This window comes from Salvelinus alpinus, chromosome 32 (genome assembly GCF_045679555.1).
Source record: "Salvelinus alpinus chromosome 32, SLU_Salpinus.1, whole genome shotgun sequence".
NCBI classification, from domain to species: domain Eukaryota; kingdom Metazoa; phylum Chordata; class Actinopteri; order Salmoniformes; family Salmonidae; genus Salvelinus; species Salvelinus alpinus.
In genome coordinates, this window is record NC_092117.1 from 28,346,794 (window position 1) to 28,372,083 (window position 25,290).

At 45.1% G+C, this 25,290-nt stretch overlaps 1 protein-coding gene across 2 annotated transcripts in view; it reads left to right on the forward strand.

The window, feature by feature from the left end:
• Positions 1–25,290, forward strand: part of LOC139562568 (leucine-rich melanocyte differentiation-associated protein-like) — a 467,479-nt gene that overhangs the window by 409,484 nt on the left and 32,705 nt on the right. For both annotated transcript variants that reach the window (XM_071380342.1, XM_071380341.1), the window contains exon 6: positions 8,531–8,615. In XM_071380342.1, coding sequence (XP_071236443.1) covers positions 8,531–8,615 — 85 coding nt within the window. The remainder of the gene's footprint in view (positions 1–8,530; positions 8,616–25,290) is intronic.

Consider the following 25,290-nt stretch of genomic DNA (forward strand, 5'->3'; position numbering starts at 1 on the left):
TTGACTTGACTTGTTCATTTGCTAGGCACTAAGTTTTTCTTTGTCAAAAACATGCAACTATAATTTGTTTTAGGCTCTTAAATGTACCTCTGCTACGTTGTCAACTTTGCTACTTTTGACGTTTAAACTGTAGTTTAACTTTGAATAAGAGAATTGTCTTTGTGTCTAAATTAGAACATTGTGTCTGTTTGCCATTGTAAATAGTAACTGTTATTTTATTTTGCTATTGTTAGTCAGTGTCTCCACCTCATTTTCTGTCTCTTGTTTTGCATCTTTGTTTTTCAGGATGTTTATGTGTGTTTATGTTCATAACCTCGAACATCAGAGGAATGAAGCACAAAATTACATTAAAGTATTAAGAAAAATGTGTCAGGCCAGTATTAAATGTTGACTCAAATAAATGTATAACTTCTGTCTCGTCTGATCTGGAAAATCATCAGAAAGCAGTGCAAGTGCTGAAGGAAATACGAGAAAAGAAGTTTCACGCTCACACACACAAAATAAAGATCTTTTATATAGACCCAAAGAGAAAACATTTCAAAAGACATTTTTATACATGTCTTTTGTAAGTGCAAAGAGTAGCAATGGTGTCAAGAGAAAACAAAACAGAAAGCTTGTTTCTTCTAACAATTGCTTTAAGCTACAAAACCTCCTAGAGTCCCTAGCCTCCCCTCACTGTCAGGATACTCTCTCCTTTTCCCTCAATTCTTCCTCACTTTCCTCTCCCTATCTCCCCATCCTCTCTCTTCTCCCCATCTCTCTCTCCCTCTCTCCTTCTTTCTCTCTCCCCCCAACATCCCCCCCTCTCCCTCGCTACTCTCCAAGGCCCAGTCCTCGGTCACTCCGTGTACTCCTTGGGCCCTGATAGGTTGTAGTCTGATGCTTAGCAACAGCATTCCTGTGCCTTAAGTAGCAGTAAGCCGCTGGCTGAACCCTTTGATGTGGCTGTCAGGCCCCATTTATTTCCTTTTAGCACTTTGTCTGCTTGTCCAGATGCAGGGGCAGATAAAAGAGGCTGGTGTTTACATCACTAGACCTCTACAACATAACCTTGCTCGCCCTGATTACATTGTATCGCTGGTCAGTCTTAAGGAGGGAGGTCGAGGTGAGGCGAGAGGTAGGGAGGAATCTACCTCCCTCCTTACGAACGGTGCACTCCATTCAGAGATATGTCTGAGACTCAATTGACACTCTAGTGTACTTTGTAGTGCACTGTGTTTGAACATAATCCCCATGAAACATTTGGCACAGTTTGCCATTGGCTCTGTCCAGTGTATGGTTTTGACTCTGCCTATCTGAGAAACACCTGACTTCACCACATACTGATATAGACATAATGTTGGGTCTGAGGGACATATTCATTACATATTCTACATGCCCTCATCTCAATGTTCTCTCTCTCTCTCTCTCTCTCTCTCTCTCTCTCTCTCTCTCTCTCTCTCTCTCTCTCTCTCTCTCTCTCTCGGTCTCTCGGTCTCTCGGTCTCTCTCTCTCGCTCGCTCTCTCTCTCGCTCGCTCTCTCTCTCTCTCTCTCTCTAGTCCCTATTGGGAGTAGAGCTGCTATGTCCTCTGTTCAGAACCATTATCAGAGAGATTTCTGCCGTACTTTCCCCAGCCTATAATGTGTGCCATATTATCCTAAGCTGTGTTGATAACTAACACAGCACAGACTACAACGATGTGAACACAGCATATGCCTTGGGCATACTACTCTGGACAGCACAGCGAGAGGGGAAGGAGAGAGGGAGGGAGAGAAGAAGGGAGGGAGAGAGATTGAAGGGAGGCTCTTAAATAGATGACACTGCAGCACCCCCCTCTGCTCAGTGCAGGAACAGCTACGAGAGAGAGAAAGACAAAGAGCGAGACAGAGAGAGAGACAGACCGACAAAGAGAGAGAGGCTGGTAGCTATAATGACTTGTAGTCCACAGTGTCTCCTCCTCTCTGTGTGTTTTAAACATTATGTATGTTTTCTTTTAGCATTCCTCAGTGTTAATGTGATCTCAGGCCCTCTTCAATCCATTGGCTTCTTATTTCTCTGAAGCTCCTTTTTGATCTGAATATGCAGCATATATTTGTTATAATATTACATCTATTATTCCAGTTTGGCAAAGTTACACGAAGTCCTAGCTAGGGATTACTGGACCTATTGGGCCTCATAGTCAGTTATGACTTGCTGACATGAGACAAAACACATTCAAAACATGGAATGGGTAGATGTCAGTGAAGCAGGGGAGGGAGAGAGTGAAAGAAGGGGGGGTAAAGAAAGACAGAAAGCGTGGGAGAGAGGGAGAGAAGGGGGGGTAAAGAAAGACAGAAAGCGTGGGAGAGAGAGGGAGAGAAAGGGGAATAGATCGAGACGCAGAGATCATTGGAAAGAGAGAGAGGGAGAGATAAAAAGAGAGGGAGAACTGGCTAATGAATGTTCTGCAGGTGGGGTGATGGTGGATAGGGAAGGAGGGATAGAGGGAAGGGAGGGTGGATGTTTGATCAGTTGACGTGGCATGGGGTGGTAGAGAGGGAGAAGGGGTGTAGAGGGCGTCAGGTGCAGCTGGAGGGGGATCGCAGCAATGCTCTGATGTTGACAATGGACCACTTTTGGGGTGCCGCACCTGATTGCCATCTCTGCCGACCCGTAAGGAGGGGCCACCTCAGAACTTTGCCTCCTATCCAACCACTACCCCCCTACCTCCCCCAACCCTCATCTCAGTCTGTGGGTGGTGACTGGTAGGAAGATGCATTGTGGACAAGCAGCAGGATTAGGAGGGTCTTTGTGGGGCCAGGGGAGGAACACGGGAGCAGGGTTGTGCTCAATTCAGAATTTTGCAATTGACTCCCATTCAAGGCTTTCAAAACTAATGCATTCAGGAATGTGTAGATTTCCCCATATTGAACAAAATGTAAGTGATTCATGAAATAAACTCAGCAAAAAAAGAAACGTCCTCTCACTGTCAACTGCGTTTATTTTCAGCAAACTTAACGTGTAAATATTTGTATGAACATAACAAGATTCAACAACTGAGACATAAACTGAACAAGTTCCACAGACATGTGACTAACAGAAATGGAATAATGTGTCCCTGAACAAAGAGGGGTTCAAATCAAAAGTAACAGTCAGTATCTGGTGTGGCCACCAGCTGCATTATGTACTGCAGTGCATCTCCTCCTCATGGACTGCACCAGATTTGCCAGTTCTTGTTGTGAGATGTTACCCCACTTTTCCACCAAGGCACCTACAAGTTCCCAGACATTTCTGGGGGGAATGGCCCTAGGCTTCACTCTTCGATCCAACAGGTCCCAGACGTGCACAATGGGATTGAGATCCGGGCTCTTCGCTGGCCATGGCAGAACACTGATATTCCTGTCCTGCAGGAAATCATGCACAGAGCAAGCAGTATGGCTGGTGGCATTGTCATGCTGGAGGGTCATGTCAGGATGAGTCTGCAGGTAGGGTACCACATGAGGGAGGAGGATGTCTTCCCTGTAATGCACAGCGTTGAGATTGCCTGCAATGACAACAAGCTCAGTCTGATGATGCTGTGACACACCACCCCAGACCATGATGGACCCTCCACCTCCAAATCGATCCCGCTCCAGAGTACAGGCCTCGGTGTAACGTTCATTCCTTCAATGATAAACGCGAATCTGACCATCACCCCTGGTGAGACAAAACCGCGACTCGTCAGTGAAGAGCACTTTTTGCCAGTCCTGTCTGGTCCAGCGACGGTGAGTTTGTGCCCATAGGCAACGTTGTTGCCGGTGATGTCTGGTGAGGACCTGCCTTACAACAGGCCTACAAGCCCTCAGTCCAGCCTCTCTCAGCCTGTTGCGGACAGTCTGAGCACTGATGGAGGGATTGTGCGTTCCTGGTGTAACTCGGGCAGTTGTTGTTGCCATCCTATTCCTGTCCCGCAGGTGTGATGTTCGGATGTACCGATCCTGTGCAGGTGTTGTTACACGTGGTCTGCCACTGCCAGAACAACCAGCTGTCCGTCCTATCTCCCTGTAGCGCTGTCTTAGGCGTCTCACAGTACGGACATTGCAATTTATTGCCCTGGCCACATCTGCAGTCCTCATGCCTCCTTGCAGCATGTCTAAGGCACGTTCACGCAGATGAGCAGGGACCCTGGGCATCTTTCTTTGGTGTTTTTCAGAGTCAGTAGAAAGGCCTCTTTAGTGTCCTAAGTTTTCATATCTGTGACCTTAATTGCCTACCGTCTGTAAGCTGTTAGTGGCTTAACGACCATTCCACAGGTGCATGTGTATTACTTGTTTATGGTTCATTGTACAAGCATGGGAAACAGTGTTTAAACACTTTACAATGAAGATCTGTGGATTTATTTGGATTTTTACGAATTATCTTTGAAAGACAGGGTCCTGAAAAAAGGATGTTACTTTCTTTGCTGAGTTTAGAATATCTTATAATAATATATGCATACAGGTTTTGTTTTCCTTGATCATTCATTTTAAGAGTTTTTCCTGAAAATCAATTGTTTCAACAATATCTTATATACATGTACAGTACCAGTCAAAAGTTTGGACACACCTACTCATTCCAAGGTTTTTCTTTATGTTTACTATTTTCTACATTGTAGAATAATAGTGAAGTCATCAAAACTATGAAATAACACATATGGAATCATGTAGTAACCAAAAAAGTGTTAAACAAATCAAATATATTTTATATTTGAGATTCTCAAAGTAGCCACCCTTTGCATTGATGACAGCTTTGCACACTCTTGGCATTCTCTCAATCAGCTTCATGAGGTACAGTAGTCACCTGGAATGCATTTCAATTAACAGGTGTGCCTTGTTAAAAGTTAATTTGTGGAATTTCTTTCCTTCTTAATGTGTTTGAGCCAATCAGTTGTGTTGTGACAAGGTAGTGTTGGTATACAGAAGATACCCCTATTTAGTACAAGACCAAGCCCATATTATGGCAAGAACAGCTCAAATAAGCAAAGAGAAACGACAGTCCATCATTACTTTAAAGCATGAAGGTCAGTCAATGCGGAAAATTTCAAGAACTTTGAAAGAATCTTCAAGTGCAGTCGCAAAACCCATCAAGCACTGTGATGAAACTGTCTCTCATGAGGACCGCCACGGGAATGGAAGACCCAGAGTTACCTCTGCTGCAGAGGATAAGTTCATTAGAGTTACCAGCCTCAGAAATTACAGCCCAAATAAAGTAACAGACACATCTCAACATCAACTGTTCAGAGGAGACTGCGTGAATTAGGCCTTCGTGGTTGAATTGCTGCAAAGAAACCACTACTATAGGACACCAATAATAAGAAGAGACTTGCTTGGGCCAAGAAACACGAGCAATGGACATTAGACCAGTGGAAATCTGTCCTTTGGTCTGATCTCCAAATGTGAGATTCCAGGTGAAGCTGGTTGAGAGAATGCCAAGAGTGTGCAAAGCTGTCATCAAGACAAATCGTGGCTACTATGAAGAATCTAAAATCTTTTTTGCATTTTTTAACACTATTTTGGTTACTATTTGATTCCATATGTGTTATTTCATATTTTTGATATCTTCACTATTATTCTACAATGTAGAACATAGTAAAAATAAAGAAAAACCCTTGAATGAGTAGGTGTGTCCAAACATTTGACTGGTACTGTATATAACGACATGTTTGATATTTTATGTGCAACACGTATTTGTATAGGCTACACCTAATGTAGAATAGAAGAGGCATTTGAATTTCACTGAATTCAGTTATATTTCCTTTAAATCAAATTGGAAATGCAATTCTGTATCCTGTTTACTACTTCAATTCAAATTCAAGAATTAAATTGAAATTTGAGACATTTTCAATTAAATCCTGAATGAAGCACAACCCTGCAGAGGCCAGGGTCGGTGATCTCACAGGCAGGACAGGAAATGAACCAGGCAGGCAGATTGCTCTGAGGCTCTATGGGCTGCCTCTCAGACCATAGAATTAGAACTGGGTAGAACGGGCGTTCACATTCACTCCCGTTCAAATCAAGGGTTAGTTATTCTATCGGTTGTAATTCTATGTCTAAGACGCAGACCTATTATGTAGTCAGAACCTAATGACTGGGGGATGTTAGGATATAAAGGATACTACTGACACATTGAAGAGCAGAGACCTCCAGTACCTACAATAGTACCTTGAATAGTTGTTAGATGTGGTACAGTAGAATACTACCTTAAAGCTGTGGTGTGGTAGTGGGTAAATGGAATGGCATTATACACCTGGAAACCATATGTTTCATGTATTTAATACCATACCACCAATTCTGCTCCAGTCATTACCACGAGCCTGTCCTCCCCAATTAAGGTGCCACCAACCTCCTGTGTTACTTCTCTATCATGGAAAAACCCATTGGAAACTTAGGGTGACTTAATTTACTCCCCAGTGACAGTGATCAGTGTTTACCCAACAATTATTTTATCACTACATCACTGGTTGTAAGATATAGCACTGTAAAAAATAATACTAACTTCAATCGCTATAACACTCTAACTGCTGACCCCAGAAGAGAAATATAAAGTATTATGTCGACACGATCATTTGTGATGTTTACATTCTAATTCGCTAACATACCAGTAAGTCATTACATCCAGAACTCATTGATGTCATTTGTCCCACTCTTCTTTTTCTTCTAGTAATATAATGTGTTGACCAAACCAGGAATGTACTGGAATGACCTTCTGAGATCCTATCTGAAAGCACATTATGGGATCATTTTCAATTTACACCACTCTCCTCGCCAGTGAAGAATGTGTTTTCATTTAGCATTGTCCAACGGTCTCGTTCCTCAAGGTTGTGCGTGGAGGCTGTAGACTAGAGAATCAGCTACACCAGAGGAATATCAGCACCAAATCGTCTCTAATATGTATTTGTCACTTTAGTGATTAAAAGCCTGGTGAATTTCCCCCAGCAGGAGAGGAAAGGAGAGTATTTCTGCTAAGGCATCAGATAGGACTGCATCATGATGAACTGCCTGTTGAAACAGCTAGAAGTCCAGGGAACACAAGACTAATTGAACAGGATGTTTGGGTCCTTGAAGGTGCACAAAAAGAAGAAGTAGAAGAAGAAGAAAAACAACAATACTTGTGACCTGTTTAGAAAACACCCTTTGAATATTACGACACACTTACAAAAAACGCACCCTGTTTTAAAGAGCTGAGAGCTCAGAAAACAGTGGATTTAACTCTGAAACCTGAAAGCCAGTAGCAGAGATGTTTGGAGAGACAGAGTGGTGCTGTCATGCCAATCTGTTGGTGTGTTCAGATAGCAGTAGAAGTGCGTTAGTTAGGGCTTGGGTTAGAGGGCCTGTGTGTCATAGTGAGTGGTATGCCCTTGGTTTGACCCCTACAGCAGGTCATGGCTCAGTAGTCATGAGGCCTTCCATGCCATAGAACCTTTAAAAGGCCGGAAGGGGAGAGGAGGGGGACAGAACATCAAAGTCATCTGGCCCGGCGTGCTGCTTCCCTCAACATAGCACAGGAATAAAAGGTGATCTGGCCTGGCGTGCTGCTTCCCTCAACATAGCACAGGAATGAAAGGTGATCTGGCCTGGCGTGCTGCTTCCCTCAACATGACACAGGAATGAAAGGTGATCTGGCCCGGCGTCCTGCTTCCCTCACCATGACACAGGAATAAAAGGTGATATGGCCCGGCGTGCTGCTTCCCTCAACATAGCACAGGAATGAAAGGTGATCTGGCCCGGCGTCCTGCTTCCCTCACCATGACACAGGAATAAAAGGTGATATGGCCCGGCGTGCTGCTTCCCTCACCATGACACAGGAATGAAAGGTGATCTGGCCTGGCGTGCTGCTTCCCTCACCATGACACAGGAATGAAAGGTGATCTGGCCCGGTGTCCTGCTTCCCTCACCATGACACAGGAATGAAAGGTGATCTGGCCCGGTGTGCTGCTTCCCTCACCATGACACAGGAATGAAAGGTGATCTGGCATGGCGTGCTGCTTCCCTCACCATGACACAGGAATGAAAGGTGATCTGGCCCGGCGTGCTGCTTCCCTGACCATGACACAGGAATGAAAGGTGATCTGGCATGGCGTGCTGCTTCCCTCACCATGACACAGGAATGGAGCTTCAACATTTCCTGTCCTCATCAATATAATTCATAGCACTTGGACAATCAGTCACAGCAATGAAATCCCTCTATCTCTCTCCTTCTGTATCTTTCTTTCTCTTTCTGAATCTCCTTCTCTCTCTCATTCTCTCTCTCTCTCTCTCTCTGTATATATTCCTCTCTCTCTCTCTCTCTCTCTCTCTCTCTCTCTCTCTCTCTCTCTCTCTCTCTCTCTCTCTCTCTCTCTCTCTCTCTCTCTCTCTCTCTCTCTCTCTCTCTCTCTCTCTCTCTCTCTCTCTCTCTCTCTCTCTCTCTCTCTCTCTCTCTCTCTCTCTCTCTCTCTCTCTCTCTCTCTCTCTCTCTCTCTGTCTCTCTTTGAATTTCTCTAATAGCAGAGCACATGTTTTTTCTTCTACAATCTAAATAGTAAAGTGTGAGTGTGTGTTTCCTTTCCTCAGGCCCCAGGTGACCCTAAGTCTGAGAGTCCCTCCACACTCTACACCCCTCTACCCAGAGGCTCTAGAGACGGCAAGAACCACAAAGGTAAAGAAAATGTAAAAAAAAACATGGTAGAGATGTTCTCTCCTGTCTATGTGATGACCTCTCTCTACTCCAGAGAGATCTCTCCTGTCTATGTGATGACCTCTCTCTACTCCAGAGAGATCTCTCCTGTCTATGTGATGACCTCTCTCTACTCCAGAGAGATCTCTCCTGTCTATGTGATGACCTCTCTCTACTCCAGAGAGATCTCTCCTCTCTATGTGATGACCTCTCTCTACTCCAGAGAGATCTCTCCTCTCTATGTGATGACCCCTCTCTACTCCAGAGAGATCTCTCCTGTCTATGTGATGACCTCTCTCTACTCCAGAGAGATCTCTCCTGTCTATGTGATGACCCCTCTCTACTCCAGAGAGATCTCTCCTGTCTATGTGATGACCTCTCTCTACTCCAGAGAGATATCTCCTCCCTATGTGATGACCTCTCTCTACTCCAGAGAGATCTCTCCTGTCTATGTGATGACCTCTCTCTACTCCAGAGAGATCTTTCCTCCCTATGTGATGACCTCTCTCTACTCCAGAGAGATCTCTCCTCTCTATGTGATGACCTCTCTCTACTCCAGAGAGATCTCACCTGTCTATGTGATGACCTCTCTCTACTCCAGAGAGATCTCACCTGTCTATGTGATGACCTCTCTCTACTCCAGAGAAATCTCTCCTCTCTATGTGATGACCTCTCTCTACTCCAGAGAGATCTCTCCTGTCTATGTGATGACCTCTCTCTACTCCAGAGAGATTTCTCCTGTCTATGTGATGACCCCTCTCTACTCCAGAGAGATCTCTCCTGTCTATGTGATGACCTCTCTCTACTCCAGAGAGATCTCACCTGTCTATGTGATGACCTCTCTCTACTCCAGAGAGATCTCTCCTGTCTATGTGATGACCTCTCTCTACTCCAGAGAGATCTCGCCTGTCTATGTGATGACCCCTCTCTACTCCAGAGAGATCTCACCTGTCTTTGTGATGACCTATCTCTACTCCAGAGAGATCTCTCCTGTCTATGTGATGACCTCTCTCTACTCCAGAGAGATCTCTCCTGTCTATGTGATGACCCCTCTCTACTCCAGAGAGATCTCACCTGTCTTTGTGATGACCTATCTCTACTCCAGAGAGATCTCTCCTGTCTTTGTGATGACCTCTCTCTACTCCAGAGAGATCTCTCCTGTCTATGTGATGACCCCTCTCTACTCCAGAGAGATCTCTCCTGTCTATGTGATGACCTCTCTCTACTCCAGAGAGATCTCTCCTGTCTATGTGATGACCTCTCTCTACTCCAGAGAGATCTCTCCTGTCTATGTGATGACCTCTCTCTACTCCAGAGAGATCTCTCCTCTCTATGTGATGACCCCTCTCTACTCCAGAGAGATCTCTCCTGTCTATGTGATGACCTCTCTCTACTCCAGAGAGATCTCTCCTCCCTGTGTGATGACCCCTCTCTACTCCAGAGAGATCTCTCCTCTCTATGTGATGACCTCTCTCTACTCCAGAGAGATCTCTCCTGTCTATGTGATGACCTCTCTCTACTCCAGAGAGATTTCTCCTGTCTATGTGATGACCTCTCTCTACTCCAGAGAGATCTATCCTCCCTATGTGATGACCTCTCTCTACTCCAGAGAGATCTCTCCTGTCTATGTGATGACCTCTCTCTACTCCAGAGAGATCTCTCCTGTCTATGTGATGACCTCTCTCTACTCCAGAGAGATCTCTCCTGTCTATGTGATGACCTATCTCTACTCCAGAGAGATCTCTCCTGTCTATGTGATGACCTCTCTCTACTCCAGAGAGATCTCACCTGTCTATGTGATGACCTCTCTCTACTCCAGAGAGATCTCTCCTGTCTATGTGATGACCTATCTCTACTCCAGAGAGATCTCTCCTGTCTATGTGATGACCTCTCTCTACTCCAGAGAGATCTCTCCTCCCTATGTGATGACCTCTCTCTACTCCAGAGAGATCTCTCCTGTCTATGTGCTGACCTCTCTCTACTCCAGAGAGATCTTTCCTCCCTATGTGATGACCTCTCTCTACTCCAGAGAGATCTCTCCTGTCTATGTGATGACCTCTCTCTACTCCAGAGAGATCTTTCCTCCCTATGTGATGACCTCTCTCTACTCCAGAGAGATTTTTCCTCCCTATTTGATGACCCCTCTCTACTCCAGAGAGATCTCTCCTGTCTATGTGATGACCTCTCTCTACTCCAGAGAGATCTCTCCTCTCTATGTGATGACCTCTCTCTACTCCAGAGAGATCTCTCCTGTCTATGTGATGACCTCTCTCTACTCCAGAGAGATCTCTCCTCCCTGTGTGATGACCCCTCTCTACTCCAGAGAGATCTCTCCTGTCTTTGTGATGACCTATCTCTACTCCAGAGAGATCTCTCCTGTCTTTGTGATGACCTCTCTCTACTCCAGAGAGATCTCTCCTGTCTATGTGATGACCTCTCTCTACTCCAGAGAGATCTCTCCTGTCTATGTGATGACCCCTCTCTACTCCAGAGAGATCTCTCCTGTCTTTGTGATGACCTCTCTCTACTCCAGAGAGATCTCTCCTGTCTATGTGATGACCTCTCTCTACTCCAGAGAGATCTCTCCTGTCTATGTGATGACCCCTCTCTACTCCAGAGAGATCTCTCCTGTCTATGTGATGACCTCTCTCTACTCCAGAGAGATATCTCCTCCCTATGTGATGACCTCTCTCTACTCCAGAGAGATCTCTCCTCCCTATGTGATGACCCCTCTCTACTCCAGAGAGATCTCTCCTGTCTTTGTGATGACCTATCTCTACTCCAGAGAGATCTCTCCTGTCTTTGTGATGACCTCTCTCTACTCCAGAGAGATCTCTCCTGTCTATGTGATGACCCCTCTCTACTCCAGAGAGATCTCTCCTCCCTATGTGATGACCTCTCTCTACTCCAGAGAGATCTCTCCTCCCTATGTGATGACCTCTCTCTACTCCAGAGAGATCTCTCCTCCCTATGTGATGACCTCTCTCTACTCCAGAGAGATCTCTCCTGTCTATGTGATGACCTCTCTCTACTCCAGAGAGATCTCTCCTCCCTGTGTGATGACCTCTCTCTACTCCAGAGAGATCTCTCCTCCCTATGTGATGACCTCTCTCTACTCCAGAGAGATCTCTCCTGTCTATGTGATGACCTCTCTCTACTCCAGAGAGATCTCTCCTGTCTATGTGATGACCTCTCTCTACTCCAGAGAGATCTCTCCTCCCTATGTGATGACCTCCTACAACTGGATGTTTGTGTCTGTAGAGATGTTGTGTGAGCGACCCTGAGGCCATGGTACCAAACCTCACAGCAGGGTAGTAGCTTTAAGCATGCTCTTTATCTCTGCCATTCAAAACACTGCCGCTGTGATGCGCCCAACTCCATAGAGGGCCAGCTCAAGAGGTCAACAGTGAGCAGCTCACACACACGCACACACGCACAGATACACTTACTCACCCATGCACACACACACACACACACACACACACACACACACACACACACACACACACACACACACACACACACACACACACACACACACACACACACACACACACACACACACACACACACGCCCCTCCTCCCACCCAGTGCCAAGGACAGATCAATTACACAGTGACTGAGCAGCAGCTTTCCCTGTGATGTAGGGAGAGGGACAGAGAGAGTCCCAAATGGCCCCCTTTTCCTAGGGTGCCATTTGGGACATAGCCAGAGAGAAACTATGCTTTGTGAACGTCAGGCCGGACAGGGAACAGTCCATTAAAAGTGAGAGGATCTGACATGTGAGATATTTCCCCCTCCCTCCTAGATCTGGGTCGTGGTGAGTCGAAAGTCACCATTTGCTATGTTTATGACGTTAGCTCTGCAGCCTTCGATAACACAACCCTCACCTTTAACCCTCATCTTTAACCCTCATCTCCTCTATAGGTCCCCCGCCTTAGTCCGCCTCAGTCCGCCTCAGTCCGCCTCAGTCCGCCTCAGTCCGCCTCGTCCGCCTCAGTCCGCCTCAGTCCGCCTCAGTCCGCCTCAGTCCGCCTCGTCCGCCTCAGTCCGCCTCAGTCCGCCTCGTCCGCCTCAGTCCGCCTCAGTCCGCCTCAGTCCGCCTCAGTCCGCCTCGTCCGCCTCAGTCCGCCTCGTCCGCCTCAGTCCGCCTCAGTCCGCCTCAGTCCGCCTCAGTCCGCCTCAGTCCGCCTCAGTCCGCCTCAGTCCGCACAGCACGACAACCCACTTATTTATTTATTCTTTTGAAACATATTCTATATAATTATTATGGGGGAGCCACTACTATAACTCTCTGGGTTCCTACCTTCTACCTACTTCCACTGTCAGATGAGGACGTTTCAATAGACACTGTCACGCTATGCTAACAGAAATGTGTGATACACTTTGTTGTCAATGTAGAGGTTTTAGTATGGTATATTATCATAATACATATTATCATTAGATATTGGTGATAAAGTTCATAATCCCTTTTAATGATTCACCATATATCTGTGATAAAGTATCAGTTATATTTGACTGTGGTTTGATGAATTGTGGTCCAGGGATGTCTGTCTGTGTTAGCACCTACATGGCCCTGGTCGGTGGGATGTAGCTAGCAGGTCTGACAGCCCCATGTCGCTACAGAGATGCTCTCCTCACACACACATTCACTCACTCACTCACCATCTCTTTATATCAATTCAATTCAATTCAATTGACTTTATTGACATGGCAAGTTATTATTACTTACATTGTCAAAGTATACATATCGAAAAATTTAAATAAAATATATATGTATATATATACACAAAATATATATATATTTATATATAAATAAATGGTGGGACTAACAGTAATAATAATAGTAGTAGTGGACATGGGATTACCATTAATAACAGCTACAACAACAATATTAATCAGAACAACAATACATTAAAGCAACAGTAGTAGACCAGTGTCAACATGACTGAGAAGACACATGACCTGGTACGAAAGACAAAACAAAACTAAGCTAAATGGGAAATATTATCAACATTACTTTGCATTTTTCACTGGCTGTCCCTCAGGCTGTGGCAGGAGAACACATATTTGGCTGCCAAAACTGCACATTTTGGCTTTTCACCCAACAAATATTTGAATTTTTCTTCATCTTTTATAGTTTCAAATTCTTTGTATTGAATTATAATTTTGGGAAAGAAATATGCTCTTAGGTCTGAGTATTTGTCACAGTGTAGTAGGAAATGCACTTCTGTCTCTACCTCTCCCCTGGAGCAGAGTGAGCACAGCCTGTCCTCCCTGGGCAGCCAGGTTTGTCTGTGACGACCGGTCTCTATAGCCAGACTGTGCTCACTGAGTCTGTACCTAGTCAATGTTTTCCTCAGTTTTCTATCAGTCACAGTGGTCAGATAGTCTGCCACCATGTACTGTCTGTTTAGAGCCAAATAGCATTGAAGTTTACTTTGATTTTTTTGTGGTGTCTTTCCAATAGGTTATATATTTTTCTTTTTGTTTTGTGATGATTTGGTTGGGCCAGATTTTCTGAGGGCTGTCCCGAGGCTCTATGGGGTTGGTTTGGGTTGGTGAACTGAGCCTCAGAACCAGCTGGCTGAGGGGACTCTTCTCTGGTTTCATCTCTTGACATTGTAGAGCTGTGTGATGGAATGTTTTAGGGTCACTTGTTTTTTAGATGGTTGTAAAATTTGATGGCTCTTTTTTCTATTCGAATGAGGAGGGGATATTGGCCCAATTCTGCCCTACATGCGTTATTTGGAGTTTTTCTTTGTACTTGCAATACAGTCTTGCAAAACTCTGCATGCAATACTTCAATTGGATGTTTGTCCCATTTAGTAAATTCATTATTAGAGAGTGGACCCCATACTTCACTGCCATATAGAGCAATTGGTTCTATAACTGATTGAAAAATTTTGAGCCAGATTCTAATTGGAATTTCAATTTTGATGTTCCTTTTAATGGCATAGAATGCTCTTCTTGCTTTGTCTCTCAGCTCATTCACAGCCATGTGAAAGCTACCTGTGTTGCTGATATTTAGTCCTAGATATGTGTAGTTTTTGGTGTGTTCTAATAGAACTGTGTCCAAATAGAATTTATATTTGTCATCCTTATTTCCGGACCTTTTTTGGAATATCATTATATTTGTTTTTTTTTAGGTTAACGGTCAGAGCCCAAGTCTGACAGAACCTGTGAAGATGATCTAGGTGTTGCTGTAACCCCTCTTTAGTGGGAGACAGCAGCACCAGGTCATCTGCGTACAGCAGACACTTGATTTCAGTGTTGTGTAGGGTGATACCAGGTGCTGTCGATTCTTCTAATGTTTTTGCCAATTCATTCATGTAGATGTTAAATAATGTTGGACTTCCAAATATCGGGGAAAATACCTGCAGTGAGGATAATGTTGAAGAGTTTGAGTATAGCCAATTTGAATTTGTGGTCTGTATATTTGATCATTTCATTTAAAATCCCATCAGCACCACAGGCCTTTTTGGGTTGGAGATTGCATATTTTTTCCAATAATTCTTCTTCTGTAATTGGGGTATCCACAGGATTCTGATAGTCTTTGACTGCTAATTCAAGGATTTGTAATTTTTCTTGTATATCTTTTTGTTCTGGGCTCTTTGTTATATTGCTGTAGAGGTTTGCAAAGTGATTTCTCCACATATCCCCATTTTGGATAGCCAACTCCTCATGATGAGGTTTGTTTAATTTATTCCAATTCTCCCAGAAGTGGTTTGATTCTATGGATTCCTCAATTCCATCCAGCTGATTTCTAATGTGCTGTTCCTTTTTTGTTCTTAGGGTGCGTTTGTTATGCTTCAGTGTTTCCCCATATTGAAGGCGTATATTTTTGTTGTCTGGTTCTCTGTGTTTTTGATTAGATATATTTCTCAATGACTTTCTTAGATTTTTGCAATCATTATCAAACCATTTTTCATTATCTGTTATTTTTGGTTTGCTCTTATGCTTCTTTAGATTAGCCAAGGAGGCTAATTTGTCAAATATAAAGTTTATGTTCCTAACGGCCAAATTTACACCTTCATTGCTGAAGGAGAATGTTAAGGCTAAAAAGTTGTCCAGGAGAGATTGTATTTTTTGGCTACTAATTGCTTTTTGGTAGATGTCTGTACTGTTTGCACTCCATCTATAGGCTTGTTTAGTACCATGTAATTTATTGGGCCATGATGCTTCATGGTTGGGTTCTGCTCTTCTCAGATACACTGTGATTTTACTGTGGTCTGAGAGAGGTGTTAGTGGGCTGACTGTGAAGGCTCTGAGAGACTCTGGGTTTAGGTCGGTGAGGAAGTAGTCTACAGTGCTGCTGCCAAGGGATGAGCTGTAGGTGTACCTACCAAAAGAGTCTCCTCTCAGCCTGCCATTGACTATGTACAGACCCAGTGTTCGACAGAGCCTCAGGAGCTGTAATCCATTTTTGTTTTTCACTTTGTCATAGTTGTTTCTGTGGGGGTATGTGGGGAGGGAAAGGTTATTGCTTCCTGGTAGGTGTTTATCCCCATGACTGTTAATAGTGTCTTGTTCTTCTGCTATTCTAGCATTCAGGTCTCCACAGACCAGTACGTTGCCTTGGGCCTGAAAGTGACTAATCTCTCCCTCTAGAATGGAGAAGCTCTCTTCGTTGAAGTAGGGTGACTCTGAGGGGGGAATGTATGTGGCACAGAGGAAGACGTTTTTATCTGTCAAGATAGCCTCCTTGTTGATTTTTAACCAGATAAAGAATTCTCCTGTTTTGATCAATTCGATTGAATTAATTAGTTCAGATTTATACCATATTAGCATTCCCCCTGAGTCTCTGCCCTGTTTGATTCCTTTTAATTTAGTGGATGGTATGATTATCTCCCTATAACCTAGTGGACAGCCAGTGGAAACATCACCTCTGCACCATGTTTCCTGTAGTACTAAAATATCAACATCATCAATTTCTTTCAGGAAGTCTGGGTTTCTGCTCTTTAGCCCAAAAGCAGAGGACTTCAATCCTTGTATATTCCAACATGCAACGTAAAAACACTTCATAACTTTTTTTTTTTCTCTTTTCTTTACCTTTCAAAATGAGACAAACACTCACAATCCAAGAAGAACCATTAAAATAGGATTTTTCAATTAAAGTAAACTCTTATTTTGCAAATGTGATTTGTTTATCATTTAAGATAGAAGTTGTGTCATGCCACTTGGGTGGATGTAGTGTGAGAATGGTGGAGTTCTTGTGCTCATCTTACCATGACCCTCGGCCCATCACATGTGAGCATAGTAGACTCAGCATTTGTTTAATGTCACTCATTTGGTTGGTGGGGGCTGGGCCAGTTGCTCCTCTCACAGCCTGTGCGTAGCTCTGCCTGCTGGGCTGTGGCTCCTCCAGGTGTGGGTCTGCGGTGGGGAGGAGGGGGGTGGTAGGCCTCATCTGGGTGGCTCTGAAGCTGGGCTGGGGTGGTCTGTGCTGCGCTGGCTGTGGTGGGCATTGAGGTTGGTGGTGCTGTGGTCGTGGCTGGGGGGTCCAGGGTGCTGGTCCGGGATGTTGTCTCAGTGATCTCGGCGGGGTGGAGATTGCTCCGCTGTTCCTGGGTGGAGAGGTCGGGCTGCGGTTTAGAGCGACGTCCTTGAGAGTCTTGGCAAGGATGGGGACTGTCTCCCTGTACAGGTGAACATGGTCATAGAGACAGTCCAGATCGAGGGTGGGATGGTGGGCCAGGTGTACATTGGGTCGCAGGGCACAGTCCCGGGATAGGCTGGCATTTATTCTTTGGATTGTGGCAGGGTGGAAGTCCCTCCTCTGTAGAAGGGTTGACACTATGATTCTTGAGTTGGGGAAGATTGCGGAGGCCTTCTCAATCACTCCCCGTAGTGAAGTCGCCACCCTCTCCTGCTGAGCACGCAGGTCGTTGCTTCCGGTATGTATGATTATGTGGCTTGGCGACCCGAGATGGTTCTTATCAAGCAGCTCCATGGCACTTTGCGTTGTTGGGCACCACACCTTTCTCGTTTTGTGTCTAGGGAAAAGTTTATTCTCCTGAACATACTTCCCATTTGAGTCCATTAACAGGACGATGTCAGCCAGTGTTTCTTCTGGACTGGGGGGGGCAGAGGGGGGGCTGGTGGGTGTTGGAGCTGGGGTGTGGCTGGTCTGTGTGGGTGCCACTGTCAGTGGGAGGCTGTTCTGTGGGTTGGGGAGGAGGGGTGCAGCAGCCAGGGCTGGGGAAGTCTGGCTGGTTGAGCTGGGCTCCTCTGCTGTGTGAGGGCAGGTCATAGGGTGGTGATCTATCTGCTCCTGCAGCCTGTCCTCTGCTCTCTTTCTCTCCTGCAGCTCCTCTCTTAGTGCGGTCAGCTCCTTATTGCTGCTCTGCCTGTCTTTTTGGAGCTCTCTCACCTCCTTTGTTAGATCAGCCAGCTCTCTCTTGAGTCCGTCTCTCTCTTGCTGAACCTCTTTCAGCTGTGTTGCAAGGCTGCTGTCCTGCTCTGTCCTCACCTTGGTTAGGAGCTCCTCTAAGGTGTGGTTGTCTGGTTGCTGTTTGCTCACGCTCTCCCTGAGCAGGACCACCTCCCCCTCCAGTTTGGTGAACTCATCCCTCATGGCAGCCATGGTGGTGAGGAGGGCCTGAGCCTGCTCTGCACTGAGGGGGTCGCTCTCCTCCTGGGGCGTGTCCTCCACTATGGTGGAAAGAGAGGTGCTGGATGTGCCTTTTTGGGTGGGGAGGGTAGGGGTGAGGGTGGAGTTTGTGTTGTGGGAGGGCATGTCACTGGTGGTGTCCTTCTCTCTCTCCGCTCTCTCCTTAATGGTCTGAAAGTCTGTTTCAAACAGCCTGATGTTACCTTGCACCATGACAGTCCCAGTCTTGTAGAGGTTGATTGTTATCATGGTGCTGTCAGGGTCGTCTGTCTCTTTGATTTTCAGCTTCCACCCATTACAGATTCCCTCTTTCTTTATGCATGGGTAGTGAGAGCAGACTGCTGAGCGCCATGCATTTGGCTGGTCAGTGAGGAAGATGAGATTACTCACGTCACCGTTTTTGTAGAGGTCTGCAAAAAGGGTTTCTGGCCTCTTCTCTAGTAGTTTCTGTTTGAAAGCTTTCCTCATTGTGTCATTTTTGACCTTTTTTGGGTAGAGAATGGATTCTGCGCTGAGGGGGAGTGGGGACATGGTGTCTGTGCGCTCTGCTACTACCGCTACTGCTGCGCTGTTCTGCTGCCCCGTTGCCATGGCAACCGATTTGTTCGTCTGCTGTTCGCGCTACTTTCAAAAAACAGCAAAAATAGTGAAAAATCCTCACACAAAAGACTGAAGATATGTTTACAGTTAGTCCGTGCTCCTTTTTGGTTTACTCACTCAGTTTGGTCGTTTGATGTAGTTGTATTAACTGACCTTGCTAGTTTTGTTCTAGCTCGTTTCTTATGGCTAGCTTGTTAGTCTGCTGGCTGGGTCTTTGTTGTGTAGCTAGCTAGCTAGACTCAAAACTTCTTAACTTGAGGCGCCAAGTTACTTTTTTTTCTATTCTGAATGTATAGAGTTGTTGTTCATCACTTCTTGTCTGGAATTCTTCTTCGATTAGAGTGTTTATCTCATTCTAAAAACCAAAAAAATCAAATATATCAGGAGCTCATGTTGAGCATGACTCTCTCTCTCTCTCGTTCTTTCTCTCTCTCCATATATCCATATATCTCTCTCTACTGATGTTATAGGGGCCCCAGAGCCCAGCTGCCACTAGTAATTACTGCAGTCTAGAGCTCCAGTGAGGAGTCTGCGGTTGCAGGTCAGTGCCCAGGTGGAGAGCGGGGACACAGTGAGAGGGAGAGAGAGAGAGACACAGAGAGGGAGAGAGAGAGAGACACAGAGAGTGAGAGAGACACACACAGAGAGGGAGAGAGAGATACACATATAGAGAGAGAGATACACAGAGAGGGAGAGAGAGAGAGAGACACAGAGGGGGAGAGAGAGAGACACATATAGAGAGAGAGAGACACGGAGAGGGAGAGAGAGAGACACAGAGAGGGAGAAAGAGAGACACATATAGAGAGAGAGAGACACAGATAGAGAGAGAGAGACACAGAGAGGGAGAGAGAGAGAGACACAGAGAGTGAGAGAGAGACACAGAGAGGGAGAGAGAGAGAGAGACACAGAGAGTGAGAGAGAGAGAGACACAGAGAGAGACAGAGAGAGACACAGAGAGAGAGAGAGACACAGAGAGTGAGAGAGAGACACAGAGAGGGAGAGAGAGAGAGAGACACAGAGGGGGAGAGAGAGAGACACATATAGAGAGAGAGAGACACGGAGAGGGAGAGAGAGAGAGAGACACAGAGAGAGGGAGAAAGAGAGACACATATAGAGAGAGAGAGACACAGATAGAGAGAGAGAGACACAGAGAGGGAGAGAGAGAGAGAGAGACAGAGAGTGAGAGAGAGAGAGACACAGAGAGTGAGAGAGAGACACAGAGAGGGAGAGAGAGAGAGACACAGAGAGTGAGAGAGAGACACAGAGAGGGAGAGAGAGAGAGAGACACAGAGGGGGAGAGAGAGAGACACATATAGAGAGAGAGAGACACGGAGAGGGAGAGAGAGAGAGAGAGACACAGAGAGGGAGAAAGAGAGACACATATAGAGAGAGAGAGACACAGATAGAGAGAGAGAGACACAGAGAGGGAGAGAGAGAGAGACACAGAGAGTGAGAGAGAGAGAGACACAGAGAGTGAGAGAGAGACACAGAGAGGGAGAGAGAGAGAGACACAGAGAGTGAGAGAGAGACACAGAGAGGGAGAGAGAGAGAGAGACACAGAGGGGGAGAGAGAGAGATACATATAGAGAGAGAGAGACACAGAGAGGGAGAGAGAGAGAGAGAGACACAGAGAGGGAGAAAGAGATACACATATAGAGAGAGAGAGACACAGATAGAGAGAGAGAGACACAGAGAGGGAGAGAGAGAGACACAGAGAGTGAGAGAGAGACACAGAGAGTGAGAGAGAGACACAGAGAGGGAGAGAGAGAGAGACACAGAGAGAGAGAGAGAGAGAGACAGCGAGAGGGGGAGAGAGAGAGAGACAGAGAGAGAGGCAAGAGGCAAGGCAAGAAGGGCATTCTATGCCATCAAAAGGAACATAAATTTCAACATACCAATTAGGATCTGGCTAAAAACACTTGAATCAGTCATAGAGCCCATTGCCCTTTATGGTTGTGAGGTCTGGGGTCCGCTCACCAACCAAGGCTTCACAAAATGGGACAAACACCAAATTGAGACTCTGCATGCAGAATTCTGCAAAAATATCCTCCGTGTACAACGTAGAACACCAAATAATACATGCAGAGCAGAATTAGGCCGATACCCACTAATTATCAAAATCCAGAAAAGAGCCGTTAAATTCTACAACCACCTAAAAGGAAACGATTCCCAAACCTTCCATAACAAAGCCATCACCTACAGAGAGATGAACCTGGAGAAGAGTCCCCTAAGCAAGCTGGTCCTGGGGCTCTGTCCACAAACACAAACACACCCCACAGAGCCCCAGGACAACAGCACAATTAGACCCAACCAAATCATGAGAAAACAAAAAGATAATTACTTGACACTTTGGAAAGAATTAACAAAAAAACAGAGCAAACTAGAATGCTATTTGGCCCTAAACAGAGAGTACACAGTGGCAGAATACCTGACCACTGTGACTGACCCAAACTTAAGGAAAGCTTTGACTATGTACAGACTCAGTGAGCATAGCCTTGCTATTGAGAAAGGCCGCCGTAGGCAGACATGGCTCTCAAGAGAAGACAGGCTATGTGCTCACTGCCCACAAAATGAGGTGGAAACTGAGCTGCACTTCCTAACCTCCTGCCCAATGTATGACCATATTAGAGAGACATATTTCCCTCAGATTACACAGATCCACAAAGAATTCGAAAACAAATCCAATTTTGATAAACTCCCATATCTACTGGGTGAAATTCCACAGTCTGCCTTCACAGCAGCAAGATTTGTGACCTGTTGCCACAAGAAAAGGGCAACCAGTGAAGAACAAAGACCATTGTAAATACAACCCATATTTATGCTTATTTATTTTCCCTTGTGTACTTTAACCATTTGTACATTGTTACAACACTGTATATATATATATATATATATATATAATATGGCATTTGTAATGTCTTTATTGTTTTGAAACTTCTGTATGTGTAATGTTTACTGTTAATTTTTATTGTTTACTTCACTTTTGTATATTATCTACCTCACTTGCTTTGGCAATGTTAACACATGTTTCCCATGCCAATAAAGCCCCTTGAATTGAATTGAATTGAGAGAGAGAGAGAGAGAGAGAGCGAGAGGGAGAGAGAGAGAGAGAGAGAGACACACAGAGAGAGACACAGAGAGAGAGAGACAGAGAGAGAGAGAGAGAGAGAGAGAGAGAGAGAGAGAGAGAGAGAGAGACAGAGAGAGAGAGAGAGAGACAGAGAGAGATACACCGAGAGAGAGAGAGAGAGAGAGACACAGAGAGGGAGAGAGAGAGAGACACAGAGAGAGAGAGAGAGAGAGAGAGAGAAAGACAGAGAGAGAGAGAATATAAAGAGTGAGCCTGGGAGACAATAGAGGAAGGAGGAGGAGAGAGGAAGCACACTACTGACTAAAAACAAGAGGCTAGGAGAGGGAGTAAAGAGAGAGGGAGACTGTGGTGTCTTGGAGCAGGCCAGGATGACACAGAGTGGAGTAGAGTGACTAGTTTAGGAGAGAGGCCTGAGGAGCAGAGTCCCTAGTAGAGGTCTTAGGGACCTCCTCGACTGTCAGCTCTGGTTTAAGCTCTCTGACAGGCTGGCAGTCCCAGATTTAAAGCACTCTTCTCGATGACACCTCATGTTTGGAGCATAGCACTGTGTCAAAATGTATCTCACCAGCAGAGTACATAACATTGTGGATTTGATCTCCCAATGAGAAGTCTCGGACTGAAGTTTGTCCTCACAACATACCTAATAGACAAATAATAATTATTAAGTATCTAATAATAAATACCTAAAGAGTTTAAATGGAGCATTACTCCATAATGACTTACTATAGGTAATATAGAATTATAATAAAACCTGTCAGACGTGCTTAATAGTTTAACAACAAACAACATGTCATTATCTGACAATATAATGTTCTCCGAGATGGATCCCAGTTTAATAGATGTAGTTATCTGTAGGCGTAAAACATGTACGATAACAACAACAACTACTTCTGATGGATCTATTTATGTACAGGACTCTATAGTTGAAATCAAAGTTTTTTCTTCCCGTTAAAAGTTACGATTCTCTACATATTTATATATGTCTTGGGCATCAGCCACGGCTCTTTAATGGACCAGACTGTTTGATGTGGTCCATTCTTCAACAGTGACAGGCCTAAATGAAAGTGATCCCAGTGTATGAACGGCTAAGTAAACAGAGAATAAACAAAGAGAAATGCCATGAGGCCTAGCTTAATGCTCTCATTCTGGGACTGCTTCCAGATGCTTAGTATGTATGTATTTTATATGGTGCACAACTGCTATTAAAACCCTGGAGGAAAGCAAGCCTTCAAAGCATTCAAACCCTCTAACATACGCACACACACACACACACACACACACACACACACACACACACACACACACACACACACACACACACACACACACACACACACACACACACACACACACACACACACACACACACACACACACTAATGACACCCATGGGACTTCTCACGTTTGCCTCGCAGTTCGCTTTTTTACACATGGGGGCGATTTGTGGCTCCACAGTGCTCAATAAACACACATATGTGCACGCTCGCACACACACCCACACACACACACACACACACACACATACACATCCCATTCCCGGGAAGGCATCCAAACTAAGAGTAAACTGTTTTACAGTCGAGGCACAACAAATAAACAAACATCTGGAAGCGTTCAGAGCAGCAGACCCATTAAGGCGAGAGTTGGGTTTTGCCAAAACAGGGAAATGATGAGGAATGGGCTGTCAGGCCGCGCTGGAGAGACAGGGGAGCGGCTAGATGACAGAGCTGTGGGTGAGAAGTGGAAGGGGGAGAGGAAGACAGAAAGGTGGGTGGGATAGAGTGAGGTAAGGGGATGGAAAGGGAGAGATGGAAGAGATGGAGGGAGAGAGGGGTGTAGATATAAGGGACAAAGAGAGAGAGAGAGCAGAGCGAGTAGGGTAATCAGTACTGTAATTTAGATAGGTGATCAGTACTGTAATTTAGGTGGGTGATCAGAACTGTATTTTAGGAGGGTAATCAGTACTGTAATTTAGATGGGCAATCAGTACTGTAATTTAGATGGGTAATCAGTACTGTAATTTAGATGGGTGATCATAACTGTATTTTAGGAGGGTAATCAGTACTGTAATTTAGATGGGCAGTCAGTACTGTAATTTAGGTGGGTAATCAGTACTATAATTTAGATGGGTGATCAGTACTGTAATTTAGATGGGTGATCAGTACTGTAATTTAGATGGGTGATCAGAACTGTATTTTAGGAAGGTAATCAGTACTGTATTTTAGATGGGTAATCAGTACTGTATTTTAGGTGGGTGAACAGTACTGTATTTTAAGTGGGTGATCAGTACTGTATTTTAAATGGGTAATCAGTATTGTATTTTAGATGGGTAATCAGTACTGTATTTTAGGTAGGTGATCAGTACTGTATTTTAAGTGACTGATCAGTACTGTATTTTAGGTGGGTGATCAGAGATACTTTTGGACATGTAGTGTTGTTGGACATGTAGTATTGTTTTGGACATGTAGTATTGTTTTGGACATGTAGTATTGTTGGACATGTAGTATTGTTTTGGACATGTAGTGTTGTTTTGGACATGTAGTATTGTTTTGGACATGTAGTAATGTTGTATGTGGACACCTCTTCAAATTAGTGGATTCGGCTATTTCAGCCACACCCGTTGCTGACAGGTGTATAAAATCGAGCACACAGCCATGCAATCTCCAGAAATATAGGCAGTAGAATGGCCCGTACTGAAGAGCTCAGTGACTTTCAACGTGGCACCGTCATAGGATGCCACGTTTCCAACAAGTCAGTTGGTTAAATTTCTGCCCTGCTAGAGCTGCCCCGGCCAACTGTAAGGGCTGTTATCGTGAAGTGGAAATGTCTAGAAGCAACAACGGCTCAGCCGTGAAGTGGTAGGCCAATCGTCTGTCCTCCTTTGCAACACTCACTACCGAGTTCCAAACTGCCTCTGGAAGCAACGTCAACACAAGAACTGTTCGCCGAGAGCTTCATGAACTGAGCTTCCATGGCAGAGCAGCCGCACACAAGCCTAAGATCACCATGCGCAATGCCAAGCGTCGGCTGGAGTGGTGTAAAGCTCACAGCCATTGGTGGTGTAAAGCTCACCGCCATTGGACTCACGCTTCACCATCTGGCAGTCTGACGGACGAATCTGGGTTTGACGGATGCCAGGAGAACGCTACCTGCCGGAATGCATAGTGCCAACTGTAAAATTTGGTGGAGGAGAAATAATGGTCTGGGCCTGTTTTTCATGGTTCGCTCTAGGCCCCTGAGTTCCAGTAAAGGGACATCTTAATGCTACAGCATACAATGACATTCTAGACAATTCTGTGCTTCCAACTTTGTGGCAAAAGTTTGGGCATGTCCCTTTCCTGTTTCAGCATGACAAT